Source organism: Oenanthe melanoleuca, chromosome 7 (assembly GCF_029582105.1).
Source record: "Oenanthe melanoleuca isolate GR-GAL-2019-014 chromosome 7, OMel1.0, whole genome shotgun sequence".
Lineage (NCBI taxonomy): Eukaryota > Metazoa > Chordata > Aves > Passeriformes > Muscicapidae > Oenanthe > Oenanthe melanoleuca.
Genome location: NC_079341.1, coordinates 14,758,560 through 14,784,564, shown reverse-complemented (window position 1 = coordinate 14,784,564; position 26,005 = coordinate 14,758,560). Strand labels below are relative to the sequence as shown.

Genomic DNA, 26,005 nt, shown 5'->3' with positions numbered 1-26,005 from the left:
TTTGCTGCTAAATACTATTTCAATTCATTTTTTGAAACACTATTTGAATAAACGCTGAGTAGCATAGGGTATTATTTGTTCAATATGGAACACTAATCTAAACAAAGACCATTTTCTTTAACATTACACCAAGAAATACAAGTTAATATTTATCTGGCCAGTCCATAGAAATCTCTCATAGTAGAAACCCAAGAGCAGCTGACAGAACCTAGACAAACACAAGATGAACTCCACTCCCAGGAACTGCCTCCTTCACTCATGGTTTTACTCACTCATCCACCTTACCCTACAGGGCTCACAACAATTAGCATACTCTCATTTTTACATCCCAGAGAAGAGAAAACAGGCAGAGATTCTTGTATTTTTCAACACATTTTTTTTTGGACAAAATTCAGGACTTGACATAAATGCAGGCTTACATGCCCCAGCTCCACATAGTCACTTCCCAGATTTGCTTAAGAACCCACTGCCTCCCATATTAAAACAGCAATAGAGATGCATACAGATGAAAAGAGATGCAGTTAAAAAAACAATTTTGACTGGAATTCCTATATGCTTTTTTTAGGAAAGTCCATGGAAGCTACAAATTCTGGTGCCTCAGTCTTAAAGCACTGAACTGAAAATGGACAAAAGTTAGGTACTTCCTGCCAAGTGTTATTCATTCTTTACTCTGTGGAGCAACACTCTGCTCATTAGCCTCATTCTTAAAAGGTAAATTAGAGAACTTGAGATTTTCCAGAGCAGATGCTGCAGAGAAATTATCATAAGAAATTTCTGACACTCTTTACTAGAGTTAGAGCTGTCAGCTGCTACAGTAGAAGTGTGAAGCATTTAGAACTGCTCAGATTTGGGACTTCAGGATTATAAAGATCCTTATGCTATACACTCTGATTTTTTCAACTAATTCATAGTAGTTTACCACCTGATTTTTCTTATCTCTTACTCCTTTTTTTTTAAATGCACTTGATTTTCTTACTTCAAATACTAACTGGACTTTTAAAATTTTACTCCCTGATTCCCACAAGGATAAGAACAGCAAGCACATCTTTCCTCCTCCCAACAAATTGATTTTCAAAGTATTAATCTAATATCTAAATCAGGCTCAGAGATTATTTTCCCTCTAAGTTCCTTAAATGAATGGCATGTGCAAAATAACCTCACCAATCTATAGGCAATTTTGCATTGTGTACAAATTTGTACATTTCTTCTATTTTTATGGCAAATTTTTTCTTCCAGTTATGCTCGTTGTTCTCATAAGAAAAGCTCACACTCAAATACAACACACTACTAAAAGTGTGATTTGTTTCAATCACTATGTAGAGAATATTAATAAAAAAGCAAAAAACTCCACCTCCCAACTCTCTAAAACACAGCAATTTTTATACTCAAATCCCGTTTCTTAATCTTTTAAAACATTAACAGTATTGAGTGTTACAGTGTCATATATGCAACATTTCAGCTGAAAGACAGCTTTATAACAATTAAGACAACTCTCCTCTTATGAAGCATGGCACAGGACCAGATAAAGCTGCTTCAATGAGCACATGAGCTGGTTGCTAATAAGGGAGGAATAAAGTTACAGAAGAAAGTTCTGCTGGAGGACAAATGGGAATTGCCCTGAGGTAGGTCCAAAATCAACACTAATACTAACCAGAAAAAAAGATATGAACTCTTACTCAGCTGAATCAGCCCACCTCTTTGTACTTATCCACCCAGTACTGTTTGATCTCAGTTCCCACATTTACATTCAGTGCTTTGCAACTCATCATCATCACATCTCACTCTGAAGCAGAGGATCTCTGCCTTTGAATAGAAAGGAAGACACTGTGATTAATGGCTTCATATGGTAATATTAAGCAAGGTATTAAGAACAGATCAGGTAGTAGGAAATAGGAGGTAGGTGTGATGCCCCATTAGAAATCAGTTACACAGCATTTACTTCAAATAAAATGAGATTACACCCAAGTGAATAAAAATATTTCACATTTTAATTCAGACTCTTAATTCATAATTATTTCACTGGTGCAAAACCAATCCTGAATTTTCTGAGTAGTTACATAAATCTAACCCATGATCCAGAGCATGATTTGGGTGTTGTTTGTTTTTACTGCCAGTAATGCAAAATTATGCAGCTGTAGATTGTGCATGAGTTGGAGCCTTACACAGCCTTATCAGTGTTCTGCACCTGTATTTGGAATAGAGGAAAGACATACTCCTGTCTCTGACACAAATAATTGGAGCCCAGAGAAGGTGGGTCATTTTTACAGAAACAGTTTTCCTAACTGCAACCAAGTAACAGAAACCAAAAGATTTTGTTACATAATTCCAGTGGTCTATGCCAACAACAATGCCAACACAATTACCAGAACAGAACGTGCTTTATGAAATTACTAAGATTATTAAATTAATGGATTATCATTTAATGACAGTTAGCTAAGCCAAAGTGAAACAAAAAAACCTTTTATTATCACAGTCATGTAAAATTATCCCTGCTTTGTTGATATATTTTCTCTAGGCTTTCTGCTTATTTGTCTAAAAATGCATTCCAGCCAAATCATGCTAATGGAAAACCCGGGAAGAATCTTCTAGGCCTTCCAAACTAGCAACACCATCATACATACACTAACAACTGCTTTATCACATACTGTTATATCACAGCTCCAAAGACTTCCTGAACTTACCCAAGAACTTTATTTACAGGAGTGTAGCTGGGAAAAGAGAGCCTAAATCACACAATAAAGACTTCTAAAGAGGGGCTTTGCCTCTATTACTGCTGCTCTCTGGACTCTGACATTTACCTTATGCTATGAAATATCTGTGTGAAACTGAATATTGCAAACTTAAGTCACGTTCTAACCAGCAGCTCTTAAATCATATTTTTGAGAACAGAAAGTTCAGAGGCTTTTTAAATTCTCCTCTTGGATGTGGCTCCAAACAATGTGCTAGTTTGTAAAAGTGGGCAATGCCACACTCATGTTTTTGATTAAAGACACTGTGACTGGGTTGCATGCTACATGCCTGCTGTAGTTCAAACAAGATTAGCTTAAAAAAAGAGTGGAAAGTTTGATGACACAGATATTTTTTAAAAAAACAGGGAAAACTGAGGTTTCCATTAACCTCCCAGACAGAGGTAACAAGGGAATTGCTAAAATTAGTGTGTAGTCTCTTGTACACACCCTGCCCCACAACACAGAACAGTATCAGCCTATATTTGGCCAGAGATCTACAATCTATTCTTGATGTCAAAGAACTCACAAAATGAGAGAAAAATGTATGCAATACCAACAAGATATTTGTCATATTTGTCAGAATGGTTACAGCTGATAAGAGGGACACCATATACCATGTATCTCCACAGCCTATTAGAGAAGTCATGAAAAATTTCACACTAAATCCTGTACAATAGTTTCTTACTCAAAACACCCACCATATGTATCAAATAACTTTATTTTCTTGCTAAGCAAAGAATTAAAGGCCACACATTTCTAAGTTAAAAATATTAAATGAAGAAAGTCTCATTAATAATGGAAAAAGCCACAGTGGTTTGTTAAGGTTATCCACAAAGCATCTGGAATATAGATATTTTAAAGACACTTCAGCTGTCATCCAATTATATCAGTATTTCAGAAACAGTATTTTTGACTGAAGTAGACAAAAGCTCAACATACCTCAAAGCCAAGTCTATCTTTCTCTTTCCAAAAGCAGAAATGTGTAACCTTCTTATCCCAAAATTCATCTGGCTTTACTACACAAACAAGTGACACCTCAGCTGGAACAACATTCTATAAAATAAATGAAAAAATAAGTAAAACATTTAGAATTAAACCTTAATTTACCACAGATCTGAATTCCACTTAGATTTCATCATCTATACAAGAACATAAAAACTGCAGACAGAAATTGAAGCGTATTTCATCTTCATCACATATTTGCTCCATCTTGCTTTGTAACATTGCACAACACTTCACAGTAAACTATCAAAACTGAAAAGAAAACATAACCTTTTTACTCCCAGTCCTAAGGACAAACCATTATTTTATCCTGTGCTAGTACAGAAAAATGAACTATTGGCTAGACTTAATTTAATTTATGGTATTTCATGAAGAAGAAAATATGTTAAAAACAAAGCTTTCCACCAATGTTATCTACTATACAGAAGAAAACAGTAATCATAAAGTTAGGAAAAAATTGTGTATTTGTTATCAGATCACATGTCAGATTATATCCTATACTTCTTTAGTGCTTAGACTAAAATGAAAAGGTTGAATATTGACATTTCAACATATTAATTCATTAAAATACTACCAGGAAAACATTTCTCAGACTAAAACAGTAATTTCATCTACTAAGTTGATTTTATGATGTCACACTGAATGAAGATCAAGACTCTTGATTACTCTAAACACATCAGCTTTAGCAATAAGTAAAAGTTAAATAATCAGAGTGGTGATATAAAGGTGACACAAGCCATGGGACTTTTCTTTAAATACTTAATTTTATTCATAAAAATTTAATTCATAAGAATTTAAAGAAATCAGCAACAAAATACCCTAATTCATTCCTGCACCGTTGTAATAAATATGCAAAATCTATTTACAAGTAGACAATATTTTGAACACAAAGTGTTTTTGAGAACTACATATCTCATGTGATCTGAACAAGTGATCAATTCACATAGGAAAGTCTTTTTTATTGCCTCCTTCCCAAACTCAAGACACAGATGTGCAACCCATGTTTCTGCAAGCTTTGCAGAGGCAGGATGAGTGCTGCCAGCAAGCCAGGGAAATAAGAGTGGCCAAAGCTGACCTTCCCCACTAGCTGCAGTTCCCACTGAACCTCACAACCACACAGTGGCTGAAGCAAAACCCAGTCAAGATCATAACCTGAACATAAGGCATTCAAATACTGTAACTCTATTAACAGGAAAATCATCTTAGTCAACAAAGGTGAAGGACACCTTGACACAGACTTCAAAACCCAGAAGGAGGACAGAAAAAAAAGAAATATTTCATATCTGACACACTTTCTGAAGCTTCACCTAAGTCTGAGAGGAAAATTGCTCTGATAGAGAGGAAGCATCTGTGTAGTAAGAAAGGCAGTAGTCCAAGTGTTCTAATGTGTTAGAAATGGCATTTTCTTTGACCACTGAGACCAGAAAGTAATCTATACTGTTCAGCAAAAGTAAGACTCTATTTGAAAGCCCACAGCTCTGAAGAGTTAAAATTTTTAGAATTTTGGAAATTTTTTTATTGAAAATTGTCACGTTTCTTCTCCTACTTTATAAAGTATGCAGAATATAATTTGTGATTGGAACTGTGATCCACAACTAAGTCAACTACATCCTATTGCAAAGGAAACCAGGTAGTACAGCACATACTGCAGCTGAGCAGGTTTTGATGCAATATCTGTGAACTGCAGCCCTGCACACATTCCTACTGCTCATGGTTGGTGGTGCCAGGAGAATATTTCTGCACTTTTTAAACTAAAACCCTATTTCAGAAAAAGGTCCACAACTATGTGTTCTCAGAATATAAAGAATTTGTCTTTTACTTTTTCAGAATTTCTTCCTGTACACAGAACTTGTCACAGAACCACATTTTAAGGAAATACCTGTCTCTACAATAACACAGCCACTGAGTTCACATCCATAAAACTGATCAGTCAACTATGAATGTATAAATATTTATTTACCTGGAGCATTAACACAACTGTCTTTACCACGTTCCACTGAGATTTTCTGCCATCCACTATCACAGTAAATCCTCGAGCTTTACACTTCTCACTAAAAGAAAAAAAAAAAAAATTCAGAAAAACATAAAATTCACTCTAACAAGTGTCATACCATGACAACTTTGGATTACAAGCCTCCTGCAAAATACAACTCCATAGTTTTTTCCTTACAGAAGCACTGTGTTACAAACCTTAAGTTTACTCATTTATAAAATAACTTCCAATTTTAATGCTCCAGATTATTATCACATATTACAATTTTTCAATAGCACTCAAGTATATGTCATAATACAAGTATTTCTTTAAACTGTAGCAATTCTGAAAAGGTCTCATAACTGTTAACTTGACAAAATCCTCAGAAAAGAGATCAAATTACAGTGCCATAAGGAAGACAATGAGATGTCAGTTTTTACAAGGGGCATCCAGAAGAGGACTTGCAAGCGAGCCCATGGTTTAATATTAGTTACCACACTAAATATCATGTCCCAGGTTGAAATTCTTGTGTTGGCAAAGTTGCAAGCAAATAAAATCCAAAAATGACATTTATGTGAGGTAGGAGAGCATTATGTAATCTTTCCCAAATCTGCAATTACAAAACAAAGCTACTTCTGTGATTGCCTTAGCTTACAAAAAATAAGGCATGCAACAGTAAGCATTATGTTTCAAAACAAGAAATTAACTGTTATTTATTTCATGTTTAAGCTGAGCTTCATCAGATATAGGTGGAAGATAAATTCATCTTGGAGTTCAAAACAAAACAAAACAAAACATAAAAAAAAAAGGGGAAAAAAGGCACTTTACTAGCCAATTTAGGAAAAAAATAATTAAACTTTAATTAAACAGTCCATGAATGCTTTTGGTTTTAAAGAACCTCTAAGATCACACACATGATTCTTCTGGAAGCACTCTGAACATTCAGGCTTCATAAGTGCAATTTCCAATCAAAGCCAACTCAAAAGGCACAATACTATTGCTTTTAAGAGTAAGGCAAAGAGTGTTACTACAGCACCTTGAGACATGACTTCCTTAGTCTGACTGGGATCAAGCAGTATCAACATCTGCTCCTCTACTACTAATCCTATTAAAACACTCCAAACCCAACAGAATACACAACCAATCAAATTCAGAAGCCACCAACCACTTCTAAAAAGTTTAGTCAATGCAAATGTTTGTACATAAGTTAAAACAAAAGGTAAAAAGCTGGGTGATTTGAGCCACAATAGAGAGAAAACAACAAAAGAAGCAAACATCATAACATTGCCACTTTCATTCTTCTTCAGTTATGAAAGGATCTCTTCAGAATCTGAGAATTTCAAATACCATCAAAGAAAGGCATAAAAGACTTCAACACTAGAAATAAGTTGTCTGAAATTTTAGAATGGCTTTATACACATATTCTAAAGAAATTCTGCCCAAGACACTTGAAGCAGTTATGCCTCTCAAATTTTGGTCACAGCCAGCAACCCATACTAGACTGCAGATCTCAAACTAGTTATAGTTACAATCATATACCACGCACAACTGAATTAAAAATCAAACATACTATGTTACCTTACACATAGAACTTGGGGAAAAAAGTAGTAATAATGTTGCTTGGAGAGTTACCTGGGTTTGGGAGGGACAATGTCCCTCCCCTCAGCCCTATTTTTTCCAAACACTGTTCAGCAAGTCTTTCCAGAACAAAACAGAGCAGTGCTTAAGCCAAAGTTTGGTTTTCCCACTGAAAAACAACACGCAAACCAAAGCTACGATGATTTTTCCATACTGCCACCATAGAAGAGAGATCATTTTTTCCACAACTGAAACAGAGTATTAAATGTGGGAACACTGACTTCACTTTCAAACAGATTTCCTAGTTTCTACCGAGTACAAAGAGCACTTTGGTTCAGTTTTTAGACAGTTGTTGTTACACTAATATATGTAAAGACATACATCAGGATGAGTCTGTGGAATAATTAATGCTTACTAGAACAAGAATGCCTGCATCTGTTCCATAAATATGGCCAAGTCCTTAAGTCAATGATATGACTTGTGTGGATGACCCTTTGCTGTTTCACCACTTTACAAAAGACAACAAGCTGTTTGGAAAACCCTACAACTTACACAACTAAAATGTTGTGCAGTGTACTCATACACCTACTGATGCTTTACTTTTAAATAATTTGAGTTTATTTTTTGCTTTTCTCTCACCAATCAGGATTTTTTAAAGTCTTACCTACTAAAATAAACTCCACATTGGATCCTTTAACTGTGTTTTTAACATTTATAGATGAAGTATGCAAAGTACACATGGATATCAATGCCATTGTTGCTCAGTTTCCAAAAGAGAAATTTGAAAAGACGCAAAAGCAAACACTTATCTGAGGGGCTCCTTTTCTTAAAAAGCAGTGGCAGAACATAAAAAATAATGATAAAGACCAATCCCTGGATCTTAAGAAAGTAGAAATGCAGGTAACTAAGTCAGGACCAAAAACTGTCACTATAAGCTGGCAGTGGCACATGCACAGAACTCAAACAACAATGATTTTAGAGCAAGCTACAGATGACAGGATACTCAAGTTGGCAGGCAGCACATTTATGCACTACCATGAGCTGCTCACTAACTTCAGAAAGACTATATATTTATAAACTTAGTGCACTTTTAAACTGAAGCCCTACAAGCTACAAAGATTAGGTATGTAGCAGAGAGGGAGCAATGGGCAATGATGCCCTTGCAAGCTTAGGAGTTTGATTGGAATGGCTCATTAATTTACTTAGCAATTTAAGTGCACTGTCATTAAAAAGAAATTATGGAAAAGCTATCCCAAGACAGGAGAACATAAGGACATAAAAGGCCACAGACAAGCCTTAGTACACATCCCTTAGCTTATTGGGATATGTGTTTCTAACTCAGATGGTATCACACTCTAAGCAAACATTACCAAAATTTATATGGTAAAGAAGAGCAAATAAAATTAAAAACAACAGAAAGATCCCCTCTACAACTGGAAAAAACCCAGCTCTGAACAGAATGCCTTCCAAATCACCTTGGTATACTTAGAAGATAGTCTAGTGTGACACTCAGCTCATCCATACTCGTCTGTTCAAGGCATAATGGAATTGTCAGAATGAGGCCACTTCTTCTGTCCTTCCCTCCTGTTTCAGAAAGAAAAGTAATTACAAAGTTAACGTGATGAGACTTAAGCAGAAGAAATACTTTGCAGTTAAGTGGTCTCAAACTTCATCAGAAAAGCAATCTTTAAAGTTGCTGTGAAAACCTCAAATGACATTTCACTCCTTAGTTGTGACGGTTCATTTATCACAAGGATATTTAAAACATCACCAGGACATCAGAGCATAGCCCACATCCACAGCCATCACAATTTTTCATCTAATACTTTCAGTATAAACAACACAAATCAAGTGTCCCAGAAGCATTATTTTTACATTTTTAGATCATATTATTAAAAAGCATCTCCTAGACCTTCTACACTACCAGCCTATCAGAAACTTAGTCCATCCACTCCCAGGCTGAGCATGTACCCAAAAGCTCCAACTGGAGCTTGTAGAAAAGGACTTTTCTAGTCCAACTGACTACTACAGGAGGATCTTATACCACACAGGCTCCCTGCATGGCACATACCCTAAACTAATTTTAAACTAAATTTACTGTAAGGGAGTGGATTACTAAACAATCTTCTCTATATTTTGGAAAAAACTGTACAAAGACACCTATAATCACAGGTTTATTTGAGTGAAAATGAAGAAATGCAAATTTCAGCAACCTGAGAAAGCACATCTTTATTCTCATTGGCTAAAGCAATTAAATCATGCTTTTGCTTCACTAGAACTGAAGTTCCATTTAACCAGTAAGAACAACTTTTAACAGAATAGCAACAGCCATGCAGAAATAAGAAAAGGCACAAGCACAGTAATGCTTGCAGACTCATACACATATGTTGACATAATTAGATAAGAATTCTCCCCATCCACGAGGTGCATGCAATATAATGAACAAACAGTTTGCACAACATATGTTAGAGTCTTAAATGCAACAGGCCTTTTTTCCTTGTTTCCAAAGCTGTGCAAACTCTCAAAATTTGGAGTTTTAAAGATCCACTGATACATAGATATTTTCTACATTTTCATAAAGAACCTACTGCTTTCAGTGCTCCACTGCAATAGTTATGTTCCCCTCCCTTCCTCTCTTTTGTGAGATAATTGTTTCTGGAAAACAGCAACACACTTTTTAATAACTGTATTTCTAAATTGAAGAATCAAAGAGTGGTGCTGTATGAGAAAGGACAAATGGACAGATGCTTCCAGCAGAAACAATCTAAAGCAACAGTTATTTACAGATTGTCTACCCTTCTGTTTCTGAATGGCAGAAAGCCTGAAAATTGGAATGAGGAAGCAGAGAAAAAGGAAAAATGCCTGGACTTAAACGGCATTTGCTGAACTGACTAAACAAAACACAAGCCAAATCCCAGAAATATAATCTCTTGCCATTTCACAAAAATTATCTAACTCATTATTTCATGACAAGCCATCTTGTGTAACAACTGACAGGTTTTTCCCCCAGCTTGTAAACAGTGCTAAGGAATGCAACTGAGAGAATCACAAAAGAAAAAAGAAAAAAAAAAAAAAAAAAAAGAAGAAAAAGAAAAAATAATTTTTTTAGTTCATTTTGCACCAAAGTGGTTGTTCAAGGCTTTTTGTCAACTTAGGAGCTTTCCTTTTCTTCTGTGCAATGACTTATCAACATGAAAGCTACACCAGCCATGGATTTCCATTAGAAACCACTGTTTTGTTTCCAGAAAAAGGCAGAATCAACATCATTTGTACCAATTTAACTAAAAAATGACAACAGACTTCAGCACATAAACACTGCAGGACACATTCCTAAAATATTAATTTTCTGAGTATATGTTTTTAATCATTACTGAAACTATTATGAAACTATATGGAGTAAAATTGACATGATGAACTGATTTGTATCTGTCAAGTTATTTTACTTACACTGAAGAATGCTAAAAAATCCTGCTGCATCAACCTTTATCATTCATTAAGTTAAAGCACCCATTAATACTAATCAATTCCAAAATTATCAAAACCTACTTGGAAATACCTAGGTCCAAAATGGTTCCTAGTGTTTAAAATGCCACTCAATAAATTATTTTCCACTAAGAATGTCTGTATTTTGAAACAGATCAGGCAGCTTCAATAGCAATTTGAGAATGCACTCTAGTTAATGAGAATATCCCCTTGCAATATAATGCTGAACAACCAGCTCACATCTGCTGCTCCTGTGGAAGAACTGTCCCAGGCTTTAATGTGAGATGTGTTTGAAGGGTTTGATTGTTCATTTTTAGAAAGGAATTGTTAGATTTTCAATTGCTAGGGACTGTGGGCAAATTCAAAGCAAAATAAATTCTATTAACAAAAAGAGCAGGTTCCACTTCTCAGGTGACTGAAGCAGACTCAACCAGACTGACTAAAACAAACTAAAATAAACTAAGCCAGAAGAATATTTATGGCAACACTTGTCAATTTTTGAAGTTGACAAGTGTTCTGTAAGTTACCTACCTACACTAGATCAGACAATCAAACACCAAGAACTAACACAGGTATCTACAACAGCAGTGAAACCAGCAGGAGAATGTCATTCACCATTTGAACCACTCCCTTTCCTTTTTTTTTTTTTTTGTTTTGTTTGTTTTGGTTGGTTGTTTTTTTTTTGTTTTGTTTTTCTGGCAGAGGGAGGAGAAAAAGTTAAGTTACCTTCATTATAAGATTCAAGAAGTTTTAAGAAATACTATGATAATTACAACCTTCTCTTAATTAACTAATTGGCAATAACCAAACAGTTGCAATGCATGGCTAATTCTGCTTCCACATGTTTCTATGTTGGAGAAAAGCCAAGTGAAAAGGAAGAAAAAAATTTCTGTAGAAAATTGTGAAAATTTTCACTCTATTTCTAAAAACATAAAAGTCAAATCAGCAAGGATTATTTTTGGATGTCTATTAAATCATCATTCTCTTATATATAGACTGAAACTTCTCAACAACTTTGTAGGCTGAGCTACAGGCTACAGCAAAGTAAGTCCTAAACACCAACAACTTGGCAACTAGATAAAAAGTTCCAGACACTTAGTTGGAATATGACAAAGCACTTATCAGCAATGTATGTTGTTAAATACATACAGCAAACACAAATAATCAACTTAAATATCCCATCCAAATTATGCAGGGTGGAATCAGTTGAGGAAAACTGAAATTGTACCTGAAAGAAAAGCCAATTTTTTCTTCAGAATGGGTAATATTACCGAGGCTTCCATCCTACTGCAGATACTTTGCACAGCTCTGAAACACAAGAAGTTGAAGTTGTCAAGCAGGGGAAATCAATTACAGTGTTTCACAGTGTTACACTTTTGTATTCTTCTGAAGAAAGAACAGAACACTGTAACCAAAGTCTAAGCTACTGTCACAATCTAAGAAAAAACATCATTGTAGACATTCATCCATACAAATATTTAATTAAAGATTTCTTCTTCCTCATTGTGGGGAAGAAGCAGTCCAGCCACAAAAACCAAAGCAGAATCTCAACCAAGGACAAGATAATTTATTTAAAGTCCTATTTACCAACCCTAATAAACTACAATTAATTTACAGGTAGGTTATCTGCTTGCTCATTCAGATGTAAAATAAGTGCAAATAAGATTGCACTTTTTGCACAGCCTGTCTGGTATTTCCAAGAATACAATAATTGCCTAAATAAGTTATGCTACATTTCTGTCAGGACACTGCCACTACCCTGCCATTAGCAGGGCTTCAGTTTAAAAAAACCACCCAACAGTCTGAATAACTGTGTCCTACCTATAACCTATACCTGGAATTGCTCTTGCTTGTTTGGCCTCCTCCTCACCCTCATGCAATTTTTATTGAGCTGTGAACTGCAATTCACTGTGATGAAGCTTTTGTCTTCACTGACAAATCCCCAGGATGCCTGAATTGCAACTTCCTCTTCCAGCCTACACCAAGTAGGAACTGGCATCTGCTTGCAACTCTCTGAGGTCCTGCTTCCACAGATCAATCCATATAATTAAAAAACCTAATTCTGCTCTGAAATACGCAATTCAAGACATCACCAATATCCAGCCAAAATAAAAACAGATCAAAATGGAATTTTTTTTTGTTTTTCATTCCAGGCCCAGGGCTTTGGACGGCAATCTGGAATTCTCCCTCTGATACTTCAGAATGCACACAAAGAGAACTTTTTTTCCTGGCATGGGGAAAGTTAATGGAACAAAAACTATAAACAATTTAGGAAAAAAAAACCCCACAAAAAATCCAGAGAAATCCAAATAGCCTGAGGTAAAACAGTTATTCCTTTTCATGTTAAAACAATGAGCTTCTTAACAAAAAAAAAAAAAAAAAAAAAACAAAAAACAACTATCATTATACAAAAAAAGAAAAAAAAACATTTCAACAGCTTTTTACTGCCTCTCCCAATGTGCAATGTGTCACAATGTTCACTCCCATCTCTTATCCCAAAACCTCCATATTGAAGTGTAATTTTTGCTAATTATGTAAAATTCACACTTCACGTATTACAGAAGGAAACAAACAACTTTCTGTTCTCTTAGGAAACAGAGTCCCATGACAGCCTGCACTTTGAACAACTACTCAAAAAAGCATCCTATTAATGCTTCCTGCTTTAGACAAAGATTCGTATTTATCTGTTGCAAAAACCACAAAATTCAAGAACTACTCAGGCAGTCATTTTTGTCTCTCAAACCCCTCTGTGTAGGCTTTTTAGCTTAGGCAGTTCTTTTTATTTCCCTTTTTTCAACATATGGAACACATACCTGAATGATTTTTTCCCCCTCCTCCCCAAGTTACATTTCCAAATTATTACAAATGCCTCTTTATTATAATCAATGAATAAAGTTCAAACCTACACACACTTCATTATCTTTGTACTTTCACAGAGGAACAAAAGCCTGCATCAGCTTACTGACTCTAGGGAACATGTTTCTCTGCTCTTCTGAAAAGACCTATTTATTTAATATGAAAGCATCGCTTGGCTTTCTGCCACAGTAGTGGCACTGTCCATGGATCAAAATAGTTCTTTTATTCAGTATTTCCTGGAACCAAAGGAAGCATTCTGGTCAGAGTGGAGGGAGGTGAGTCAGACCAGTTAGAACAACTGCTGACAATTCCAAACACCTAGCCTTTGTTCCATAAACTCCTGAAGTTTACAATTACCTCTCTCCTGTGAGAGCTTTGATAGGTTTCATCTAGAAGAAAACTCTCACCAGAGCAGGTTATCAGAACATACCAGGAAAAAAAAAAAAAATCTTCACTTTTAAAAAACAGGCTTAGCATCCTTCTTTATTTTTGACATCCAAAGAGTCTAAGGATGAATTAAATTAAATGTCTCTTTTTAATATTGGAAAGCAAAACCATTCCAGGACAGCTGGCATCTGCTTTCCAATGGGAGCTACTAAAGGTGTTTTTGTACCTTTGCAATGTATTTAGACCTACAAAATATATGTAAAGTCTTCAGTTTGTTGGAGGAAGACAAAATGACAGGCTCTTAAAAATATCCATCAAGCTGTCAATTTAGCATGAGGAAAGAGTGATTTGTTGCTTAATATTCTACCACTATTTAGCTGAAAGAAACAGATTCAGTGTCTATTCATCAGTAAAAACCCATTTGGTTTCATGAAATACAGAAAAGCTACAGAAGACAAACAAAAGCACTGAAGACAACAGATTTCACATGAGGAAAGTGAAATACTTCAGGAAGCTGCATTTTAGCACTTCCAAATTGAAAGACATAACTTTTATATGCTGAAATGTTACAGATATGAAATAAATAAAATGGTCAAATTTGTTTGCTGGATTTCAGAAACAATCTAAAGTGCTGTATGACCACCTAGAATCTACTGTGCCATGATACTATAAAATACCATACACCAAACTGTAGAAATTGTAGTCCTTTTATTTAACATTTCCTGGATACATTCAATACAATTTGAAGAACCTCACTGAACTTGTTTAGAATGACATAGGTTTTCAGGTTATTAAATCAATATAGCAATGTCAGTCTCCAGCAATGTATTCATTCCTTTGAAGATTTCCACAGGAAGGTGGCAACATCAAATTCACATAATATTTGTATTTAAAACCTAAATATTTGAAATAGAAAATAGAAAACTCTTCCAATCCCCTCAACAAGCAGAAACTTTTTTTAGCAATACTATTTGTGGAGAAAATTCTCTTGCACACAAACATGAAATATGTATACATAAAGGAGAGACTGGGAGATAGTAGTCAAATAGTGAAAAAAAAAAAATACAGGACAGGTAAAAATACAAACAATATTTCAGGTTGCACTCCAATGTGAAATCAAAACACAAGTTAATAAGCTGCATCCTCTATCATTCCTAGACTCTCGTACAACTGTGAAGTACAATTTTCTACTCCATACATCTAAGCAAAAACAAACAACTCCCCCTCAACAAACAAAAACACCCTCAAAAAAAACCCAACCAAAAAAACCAAAATCCAGTCAAAAATAAAAAAACCACCTCATACACAGTTAAGTACTATGTGTAATTCATCAAAGTGCCAAATTTCTGATGAATGGAAAGTTTCACCTGCATTTTCTGCTACCCATCTTCATTGTCATTGAATCAAAAACATAAATAAGAACCAATGTCTAGACAGTGTTTAAAGCCACTGTAAAAGTCTGTTAAAGACAGGGGACAGGCTGAGTGGATAACTAGAAGTAAGATGTCAGAGAGAAGCTCTCCTGTGAGTAACAGGTGTTTTCTTTCTAAGCAAGCCAGCAGAAACCACTGCTCCAAAACATTAACAATCAAAACAAATTCAGGCTTAATGAGAATTAATACTAACATGTTTATTCATGTTTGTTGGACCTGAAACCTTTAATACTCTCAGTACATGGTACAAGGTCTTGAAATGCGTTAGTCGGCACATGAGCATCTGCTGCAAGATTCAAAGAACGAGTTCTTTCTTCATTCCTTTTGCTTGTATCTCACAAGAGCATGTAGCTGGTCTCCTAAGCACAGGACCACAAGCAAGAAAAAAAGAATCTTGTTTCTATTCCCTGTTCTGCTATGAAATATACATATGGCTTTCAGCAAGTCATTTATCCTTTTTAGTCTCCATTCAGTTCCTCAATTTAATTCTCTTTTTACAAGAGTATTGTGATGTTTAATTCATTAATGTTTTTGAAGACTTGAGAGATTAGAAGGAGCTCCACAAATCTGCCTATAAATAACCAAGGAGCAGATGGGCAGCTATGTTCAAAACTGTAGCAGCTTGCAAGTCCAGGCAGAAACAATAGCACAAATAACAATAGACATTCTGAAGTACCAAAGGAAAAAAGCCTCAAAACATATAGAATGAAAACACTTTCTTTTAGATGAACTTTTGAATTGCAGACCTTCAAAACTAACATCTTCATTCTCTGAAGCCAGCATACAGGCTTGTTTAGATGCTAACTTCAACCCACAAAGCATTACCCTCTTTTTCCCTGAATCAGCTTACAACTAGTTCATCTGGTCCACACAGAAATAAAATCCACATGTAAAAGACAGGGAGAAAGCTGAGTATCACAATTATCTATGTTGATTATTACTTCACTTTCCTTTAAAGCTACATTAAAGGTTGTCATCTCTCCCACAGCAAAGTTGTACAAAGAGAGAACACAAAGGAAGATGTCTCCAGGGCTGATGCCCCAGGGTAATTTGAGAAGCACAAACTTGCCCCAAAAATAGAAACAAGCTGTAAATATTTATTAGTTAATGCTGCCTTCAATTAAAAAGCACCTGGAACTTGGCAACTCAGCTGGACAGTTTCAAAATAACAATAAAACCTGACAGATGAACATCAGCTTACATGTGCAAATTCAGTGTTTGGTTTTTACTCTGTAAGGCATTATGAGCAGCATTAATAAATATTTAACATTAGAGCCCTCAGGAGAAAAGGTAACTCCAGATATTTAAGGAATATAATTTTTTTTGCTTTTTCAACCACTTTCATATTTTAAATTTTTTTACTATCGGTAAAAACTATCCAGAAAAAGCCATAGAAATTTTATACCGTGTCTGAAGTTGTACACAACAAAAATATTCCTGATCTTCTTTAACCTGATAATTCACACTAAAGAAGTCAGAAAATAAAAAATACCAGACTAATTTCATAAGTATGCAAGCTGCTTTAACTCTTAAGCAAGATGCAACCATTCAAGCCATTTCCATTACATATGCACTGTTAGAAACATAACTCAGCAACTTGCCATGGCAGTTCAGGGGACACAGTGAAAGTATGCTCTGACTCTGGCTAAAGCTGAGGTTAACAGCATGCTAGGCCATGACCCAAAAGCACATTGTCACAGCCACAACAAATTTAAGCTTGGAAAAATTCCAATTCCACTCCATTTTCACCCAAAGGTTCAAATCTTGTCTTCTAACTAAAGTTAATAATAGAATTCAGAACTGTCTGATAACTACTTCCTCTATTTAACACATCTTCCATATTCATTTCCCATCCTTTTTCAATCCCTCAACATTCTGTGAAAAGTGCAATAAAAAGATGAGTAACAAAAGGAAGTGATGAGCAATATAATATGGAATAGCAAACCAGCAAATGGAGACCAGGTGAGCAAGAGGTTATGCCTTCTGAGAAGAAAAAGACATTGTGTGTCTGAGTTCTAACTTTGATCACAGTCAACTATTCATTTCACACAAAGGCAGAGCTTTTCCTCAGACTTCAAGCAAGAGGGGCCAGAGGGGGAAAAAAGGAAGAGCAGCAAGCACAGAAACAATGTAACTCAGGATGCACAATGACACCTGCACGTACAGCTGTGAGACAATACCAACACCTCAGTCCTTCCATGGACCAAGGCCAGCCACAGGGACTGTGCAGCAATGAGCACTCTCTCACAGAACTGCACTCCTTGGACTCTCTGGCCACGCTCAGAGAGCAAACCTGTCCAACCCAAAGGAACACATGCACTCATCATAACGATGCTGCAACGTGTGACATCGAAGGTAACAGCTTGCTAGAGTTCTCTACCCTTTCAGCCTCAGCCCAAGCCAAACACCTGGGCTAGGCTAAGTCATAGCAGTTTTCAGGCCTCTAATCTATAATAATAGAGAATATAAACCGCAGGTTTTGGATGCATCTCCATATTCCCTTTTGTACAACATTCCTTCCACATTTTGTAACTCTCTCACGAAGTGAGAGACACTATTTACCTTCCTGCAGAACCCCACAGTTTGCCCACTAGCATCAAAGACCAATCTACCTATACCCTCCTTCCCTTACAACAGGCAGCCAAACCAGCACAAGTTGCAGTCATCTGGTACAGTCCCATCTCACTTAACACTATCTAGTGACCACAGAATGCATAAAATGATGCAAGTTGAGAGGCTGCTTCTTCCACCCCTTTCTACATAGCAATATGTCAATTGAAATGCCAAGTTCAAAGCACAGCCAAGGCATTTTCTCTTTCTCACCACACTGCACTAAAACTCATGAAAAGAAAATTCTCATTTTTCGGTTTTAAAATTTTCACTAGTCAGAAGTCACATGGAAATAGTACAGAATCACATGGATTGCATATTCTACCACAAAAATACTTTGTGAGATTAGGGGGAAGAAAAATAACTTACAGATAGTAAAATAAAATTACGTAGTCCTCTCCTAGCTCCCTCTTCTTCAAAAATACCAAACACAAAAACCTTCAAAAAACAAAACAAAACCAACATACAAGTCACAAGTGCTTGGAAAAATAAATGCCTTATCACCAGCTCTTTAAGGAACTGTCCAAAACCAGTTTGTGATGAAAGATCAGAAAGCTCCTATGCCTACAGTGCTTCATAAAATGAACTATGGCAGTGAGTGGAACGAGACTGGACAATCCAGGCCATGAACAGCCAAGTCAAAAGACAAAGTCAAAAGACAAACAGCTGTACTGATGAGTGCAACTGCTGGCAGTCTGGAACAAATGAAAAACACTTCCCTCTGGGGTGCAAGATTAGAACTTCTTGTTCTTTTTGCAACACTTATATAAGAAAACAATCTACCACTTCATAACAATACACATATTTGGCATTGGTTACAAGTGCATGTGGCTCAGGGCCTCAGGATTCAATTCCCAGCTCAGTATAGTGACACTATAGTGACTGAGTGGAAGCAAAAAGAAATGCTCCTCTACACCAAAAGCCATCTCGTGCAGCAGACACAAAAGCAGTCATCCTTTGGGAATGGAGAAAACTGACCAAAACAAGATGACAATGAAGACGGGACTAACAAAAAGTCTGTTAACAAATCTCTAAAACTCTGGGTTTGCTGATCAGCTCAAGAGTATGATTTTGTGTGGTTCTTGAAACACCCTGAACTATTTCCTCTGCTAAAATTAAAAACAAAAACAAAAAAAAAATCCTGCTGTGCTTCCCTGTCCTCACTGCACAATACACAAAATATCCATGACATTTGATGAGAGTAATAATAAAAATCCCTTCAATAAGAAATAAATAACTTGAAAATTTTGCTAATGTTAACCAAACATGAAAGTAACAAGAGACTGAAATATTCACAACCTGGTAAATACATACCTTGTTCACATATTTCAGAAATCCATTAATTCACTGCTCTACAAATCAAAAATAATTATCTAAGATGTCCTTAAATTAGTGGGTACAGGAGAAATAAATCTTAACTTTCATTGATGTCTTCTGTTTATGTACTCAGATTAAAAATTCTATACTCAGATTAAAAATTCTGAACATTTCAACTGCAAATCCCAAATTAAATCAACCACAGCAATCACCTGCAGTAATCACAGCACATCTCTCTCTCTCCTACCCCCTCAAAATAAAACATGTAGTCTTCACTACCAATAAATCAATAAATAAACGGTCACATGCTCCAGAGAACATAAAATCAATCTCTCTAAGCTGCTCCCTGGAACATCCTGCATAGATGCAACACTCATACATTTTCCAATTATACTGTTTCCTAGGGTCAAGTGAGAATGCAAAATTAAACAATTAGCAAATGGAACACCAGCAGAGAAAAAACAGACAACCTGCACTGAGGTCTCAGGTTCAGACACAGATATCATTTAGTGACCAAAACATCAAGCTAACATCAGACCCATTTATCTTATTCTTTGAATGCTTTTTTTCTTTTTGGCCTTCCTTGGTCTGGTCAACACTTACACTTCATGATACCTCACTAAGAACACCTCTCAAATGCAACTCTGCCAATATTTAAAAGGAATTTATCTTGGTTCTGAATTCTCACGTATTTACTACATCTATCTCCCCTGAATTATTGTTTCTACAAAGCCCTAAGTCATACCTTCATCTCCTCTTAACTATTGTAATTTCCTTCTCAATGGGTTCTTTATGTCCCAGCATTCCAAACTTCAGCTTGTCCAAAATGCAGCAGTTCATCTTCTCACCTGGAAACAGGAAAACAACACTCCAGATTGATTTTCACTTGCTTCCTTGTTGAGTTTAGCATCTGCTGTAAGATTATCCTCACTTCAAAAAATCTCTCACTCTTATTTAGTCTGAAGAGTAAAAAGCTTTGCCAACACATTTTTCTACTTGCACAATCAAGGTTCCCAAGTCTCTCATTTATCTTCCAGCACAGCACAAGCTTATCAACACCATCAGAGCAGCAATAATTACCTCCATGCTATTAAAACTTCTTTCCTTACTCTCACCCACTACCACAGAACCCTCTTAAAAATAGAATTCACTTATCTCCAGTCTTAAGCTTAAACATCCTCTAACAGATCTGCAGCCACTCCTCTCCTTGTGGGACACTACCACAACGTGAGACACAGTAACACAAGCTGTACTGTGAGGTGAACAGCCAAACAATGTAATTTAACTTTTTGTTTCATGTTATAATGCCTTTTAAAGACTTTTTAGAAGTCACACAATGAAAACAAAGTAAAGCAGGTAAATTAGAGAAGGCATGAGTTAAAGCCTAAGTAAGTTTCTACAAAACCAAATGCAAAGATATTGCTCTAGGCAGTACTTTCATCAGTATCAAAGCTTCATAAGAACCAAATATAATGCATTAAAATTATAAATATTTATTTTTGGAAGAGACCTATCTTACTTACCATTGGTACTGGAATGCAAAACTGTCTGCTAGGTTTACAAGTTTGACCTCCAGATCCCGGGTTCTGTAAATTTAAATGAAAAAGTATTTGACCATATTTTTTGATTTTGCTACTCAATCTAAAAAATTATTTCCTTGGAGGTTGAAAACAAGAGTTTCTTATAGAGCTACACGATAGGGGAGCCAACATTTCTGTTGTATATTCACAAATACTAGTAAGTTAGGCATTTGAGCTTAGTGGGACAGCAGGAATCCTGCACTTTCTACCAAAACATATGGTAGACATCAACATTGTTTATAGTTAGCAGGCAATGCTCCTGAGGCAGCACCGGAAGCAGTGGGAAAGTAACAAGAACCAGAATCCCTGTAGCATGCTTTCAATCAGAGGTAACCTTCACGGAGTTTTAGCCTAAACTGAAAATACAACAGTGGTAGAATTTTTGTGCAGAGGAAGAAGGTATATCTACAAAGGTACTCACTGCTACAAAACTTGAAAAGGCAAAGTATAACTTGAATAAGAAGATAGAAATAGTCCCTCTTTCTATTAGAAAATATGGAGTGAACACATAAGCATCAAATGTTAAACCTCAGCAAATGTTGTAAGGCTTGTGTGAAACCTTGTAACTTGATGAAATTCCAGCCACGAAATGAAACCCAACAACAAGACCCCAAAAGTTCAATTTAGTGTATACTGTGTAAAAGGCCAAGTCAAGATGACAAACACACTTCACTGGTTTGACAGTAATTCTGACAGATCAGCCAATAGAGTAATCGAGCTCACAGTAAATTTGAAATTAAAAACGTCCTTCTATTAATGGAAGCTTTCTAGTCAGCCTCAAAAAGATGGGAGAGAAGGCAAGAGGACACACCTATAGATTGGGAACAAAAATATAAACAGCAAGTACTTGAGATAGCCTAAATACAGACACACTGGAAACCCTGCAATATGATTTCCAGGATAGGCTCTGCCTACTTCATCAGAAACTTCCTATTGAAGGTGTTCTGTATTTCCCCACCCATCATCACTGGAGAATAAAGGTATTTCTCTTCATAATCTGTTCCTAGAGATTCTTATGTTAGGTAGCAGTTAGGTAGCACTGGATTGAAGTTCTTACAGGAATTCCTCTGGTTTCCCTTCCTACTACCACTCTCAAGCAACAGCCAACTGAAACTGAGCTGAAATTCACCTGACTTCTCTATTTTGTTGACAGAAAATGACAAAACTATGTTAATTCCCTGTTTACATAAGCTTTACTGAGAAATTCGAATCCATAGCCAATTTAGAATTACAGCCCACATCTCGATGAGACATCACACCAGTTTTTCTTACACTAAATAGTCTTATAAGAAATTTAAAAACATCTATTTCCTTCTCTTAAATTGTATTTCTAGGAAAACTGATGTTACTGATCAAATAAACTGCAAACAAAATATCAACTATTAGCACACTACTCCAAGAAAAACAGTCAGCTGAGATGATTTTACAAGACTCTTCAAGCAGCAATCTGTGACATAAAGAATTGTGCAAAATACTAAAATCCACCCCTAAAACCACATTGCAATTACTCTTAGTTTTGGTGGAAGATTTTCACAGAATCACAGGATTATTAAGATTGGAAGGGAGGTGAGCTATTTGAATGGAGCCCCATTTGGAGACATTCCTGTCTAACTGCTGGTGGTGACCCAGCCTAGGCAGGGGCTTGGATGTCTCTAGAGAAGGAGACTCCACAATCTCCCTGAGCAGCCTTTTCCAGCACTCTGCCTCTTTTTTCCAGCACTCTGCTTTTCTCCTGAAAGAGCAAGGCATGGCCAGCACCTCACCAAGCCACAGGCCTCTCTGAGCAAGCTGCAGTTCTGTTCTGTAGTCCACCTTCCCCCTTGTCTCTCAAGTTTCTGCTTTGTACAGACAATGCCATCAGGACTATAAATGCTTGCATTCAGATAAAGGAGAACCCTAATTAGCACAGTAATTAATAATTATTAGTAGTCCTATAATGTAGTAACAATACTCATTATTTACTATACACTGAATCTTAGCAGGCAGTGTCACGTAAGGGAGAAAAGGGGGAAAACCCAGCACTTCCTCATCACAGTGAATTTTAATGCACGAACAAAATCCAATTGTGAGGACACTGCAGACACTGCAATACTAAAAATGGAGAGGACCAACATCTCCTCTGGGATGCAGAAATATGAGAGAGCAACAGACCAAAGCATCTATTAACACACATCCACATAATCCTCATCAATTTCGCTCATTAAAAAACTTACAAAAAGTAAAAAAAAAAAAAAAAAAAAAAAAAAAAAAATTCTCCCTTAATTGTTTCCACACTTGCTTCCATACACTCGTTTAAATGCTTTAACAAGAACAGTGCTTTACAGCATCGCCTTCGTACAATTGCCTGGCTAACAAGCTCGGCTAGGGGGTAGCAAGGGATACTACAATAATGGGAGAGAAGGCAAAACTGCTGGACAATAGACCTGTCAAAAAAACAGAGAAATGGTAACCACAGCTATGAGCAACCACGTCTTCAGCAGTGAATCAGCTTCCCGAGCAGGCAGCGCTTCCAGAAAGCCAGGAGCGCCCGACGGGCGGCAGTGACACGGCCGTGCCTCGTCCCCAGCCCGCCGCGGGCTGACCGGGGCCGCGCACCGCCAGCACCGCCAGCACCGCCGCCGGGAGCCGAGGGCTCGGCCGGCCGGGGAGCCGCCTGCCGCTCCCGACCGCCGCCCCCGACTGCTCCCCTTGCCGACACTCTCCTTCCTTGCCGGGCCTGCCGCGACACCCGCGGCGGGGCCGGCCGGGAGGGGCGGCCGCACAAAGCCAAGAGCTCCGCCGGCGGCGGCCGCTCGGGAGCCCCCTGGGCGGCCGGGCCCCCCCGCCGCCACCGCGGCCGCACGAACAATGCCCGAACCTGTTGCGCGGCTTCCCCCGGGCCGCACCGACCCGCCGTGCCAGGGCTCCCACCGCGGGGCAGCGAGCGGGGCGAGGGCGAGCCCGCAGCCGGGGCTGTCCGCGGCACGGCCCCGCCGCCGCCCGGGAGAGCCGGAGCCGCCGCACGGCAGCGCCCCAGGCCAGCGCCGCCGCCGCCCGCGAACAAAGCGCGCCCAGGCCGCAGGGCCTGCGCCGCCCTCCGCGGGGCCGCGGCCGGGGCAGAGCCGCTCCGGAGCGCGGTACTTACCGATGCGGCGCTGCGGGTGCCCGGGCTGGGAGGACGCGGGGCGGAGCCTGGACCCGCCCGCTCCGGCCGGGCTGCGGCGGCGAACCCCGGCCGCCTCGCACCGCCTCGCTCTCCCGGCGGCAGCCCCTGGGGACGGGGGCGGCTCCGACCCCTCCTCCGTCGGCAAGGAGACGGCGAGCGCCTGGCGCTGGCGGGCCCGCCCCGCCGCGCTGCCCCGGCTCCGCGCTGCCCCGGCTCCGCGCTGCCCTCGCCCAGCGCCGCCCGCCCGCGGAGCCGCGGAGCCGGCGCGGCCCTGCCGAGCGCTGCTGTGCCCGCAGGCCGCGCCCCGCCCGGCCCGGGCCCCGCAGCGACGGAGCGCCGCGATAAATACCCGCGTGGGACGAGCTTCCAGAGCCGCCCGGCTGCGGAGGCGCTGGGGCCGCGCTGGGATAGCAGCGCTGCCGCTCTGCTCTCTCCCCGTGAGCGCTCGGAGTGTCTCAGGCAGGTGTCGGCTGCCCCCGGGGCCGTTCGCCGCCCGTGTTTCAGCACTCACAGCATCGCAGAGTATCCTGAGTTAGGAAGGGACCCACGAGGATCGTTTAGACTAATTCAACACTGACGTGTATTTTGTTTCCTCTCCAATGGCAGATAATAACCCATTGTCTGTCTTAGCTCCTGGACAAACACCCTAAAACTCTGTCATGCCAAGATTAAAATAAGAGAAGCAAAAATGCAGAAAAAAATGCTGTGAAGAAAGCTGGTTGGGACTCTTGCCTTGCATTCAGCCTAACTGCTCTAGGACAGGTTGCAGTCTTAAATCTCCTAGCTGAATACATCATTAGGTGACCTAATGGATCTTAGAAACATCGGCTTCTGCAAACTCTCTTAACCATAATTTTGCTCCTGGTTTTTCCAGAGCAGTTGAATATAATTTATTGGACCTCATTCTGAGTATGAAAACTGTCTCACAGAGGCTGCAACTGCTTCGTTTCTTCCTTCAAGAGTTTGCAGAAACGCCACTGTTGACCACCTTTCCTGTTTGCTGTCCAGCCAACATCTGCTGCAGCCATCGCCCTCACCATCACAGGGGCACTGTGGTACTGACCTCATCCCTGGCCTCGCTCAGAGAGCTGTCCCTCTCCCAGTGACACCACCCACTGGACATGCAAGACAAAGATATTGTCATTCTGATTTTCAGATCAGGCATATCAGCCAAGGCCTGCCAGCCTCCAGAACATACCTTCTCTGCTGAACCTTTTTCTCTCCTGGAAGAATACTTAAAACAGCAGCAGCAAAGAAAGAGGAAGGGCAAAATTACTTCCTCCACAACCTGTAGAGATAAAAAGAGAGAAATTATCAGCTTCCCACTAAAAATAATTGCTGTAGAGAACCAAATTAATTATTTTTTACTTTATTGAAAGAGGAAATCTTTAGCAATATTTTAATCGTGTTCACTAATGATTTAAGAATGTGCCAGATAGAACTCTCTAGATCACTCTTCTACAGTTATGCTTATTGCATACTTGTGGGCAAAAGGTAAGATAATAGCAGCTTTCACTATTCAACAATATTTACTTGAGATACCTCAGGCTGTATCTTTGTAACCTCTGACTGTAGGACAAATAGTATTTTAGAACACTAGGTAAGTGATCTGATGCCCAACACAGTAGGACTCCCTGACACATTTATCTTTAAAAGGAGCAAGACAAAAATCAACAAAGGAAAAACTACAGCAGATTGTCACATGTGAATTTCTCTTTCTTATTCCACATGTCTAAGACCCTCCAAAGTGCAGATACTATGTTCTGTGTACCATACCTATCACATAGCCTACATCATAAAGGAAAATGCACATATTTAAATAGGGTGGTTTTGCTTTGGCTTGTGGATCTTAAATTTTCAGTACACATGAATTCATTAATCCTAAATTTCCTTATGGTTACTTTTGGGAGAGG

At 38.4% G+C, this 26,005-nt stretch overlaps 1 protein-coding gene across 9 annotated transcripts in view; it reads right to left on the bottom strand.

Annotated features, from left to right (window-relative positions):
• Window positions 1-24,737, bottom strand: part of SESTD1 (SEC14 and spectrin domain containing 1) — a 50,072-nt gene extending 25,335 nt beyond the window's left edge. For 2 of the 9 annotated variants that reach the window (XM_056496265.1, XM_056496273.1), the window contains exons 1-7: window positions 24,072-24,262; window positions 20,891-20,953; window positions 20,113-20,215; window positions 11,993-12,072; window positions 8,757-8,865; window positions 5,692-5,782; window positions 3,669-3,782 (exon numbers count right to left, since the gene is read on the bottom strand). In XM_056496265.1, the coding sequence (XP_056352240.1) occupies window positions 3,669-3,782; window positions 5,692-5,782; window positions 8,757-8,865; window positions 11,993-12,047 (369 nt within the window). In that variant the 5' untranslated portion in view covers window positions 12,048-12,072; window positions 20,113-20,215; window positions 20,891-20,953; window positions 24,072-24,262. Of the gene's footprint in view, window positions 1-3,668; window positions 3,783-5,691; window positions 5,783-8,756; window positions 8,866-11,992; window positions 12,073-20,112; window positions 20,216-20,890; window positions 20,954-21,670; window positions 23,156-23,804; window positions 23,999-24,071; window positions 24,264-24,441 lie in introns of those variants that run through there. The other 7 variants (XM_056496270.1, XM_056496268.1, XM_056496266.1 and 4 more) reach the window with 7 other exon arrangements.
• Window positions 24,738-26,005: the final 1,268 nt, after the last annotated feature.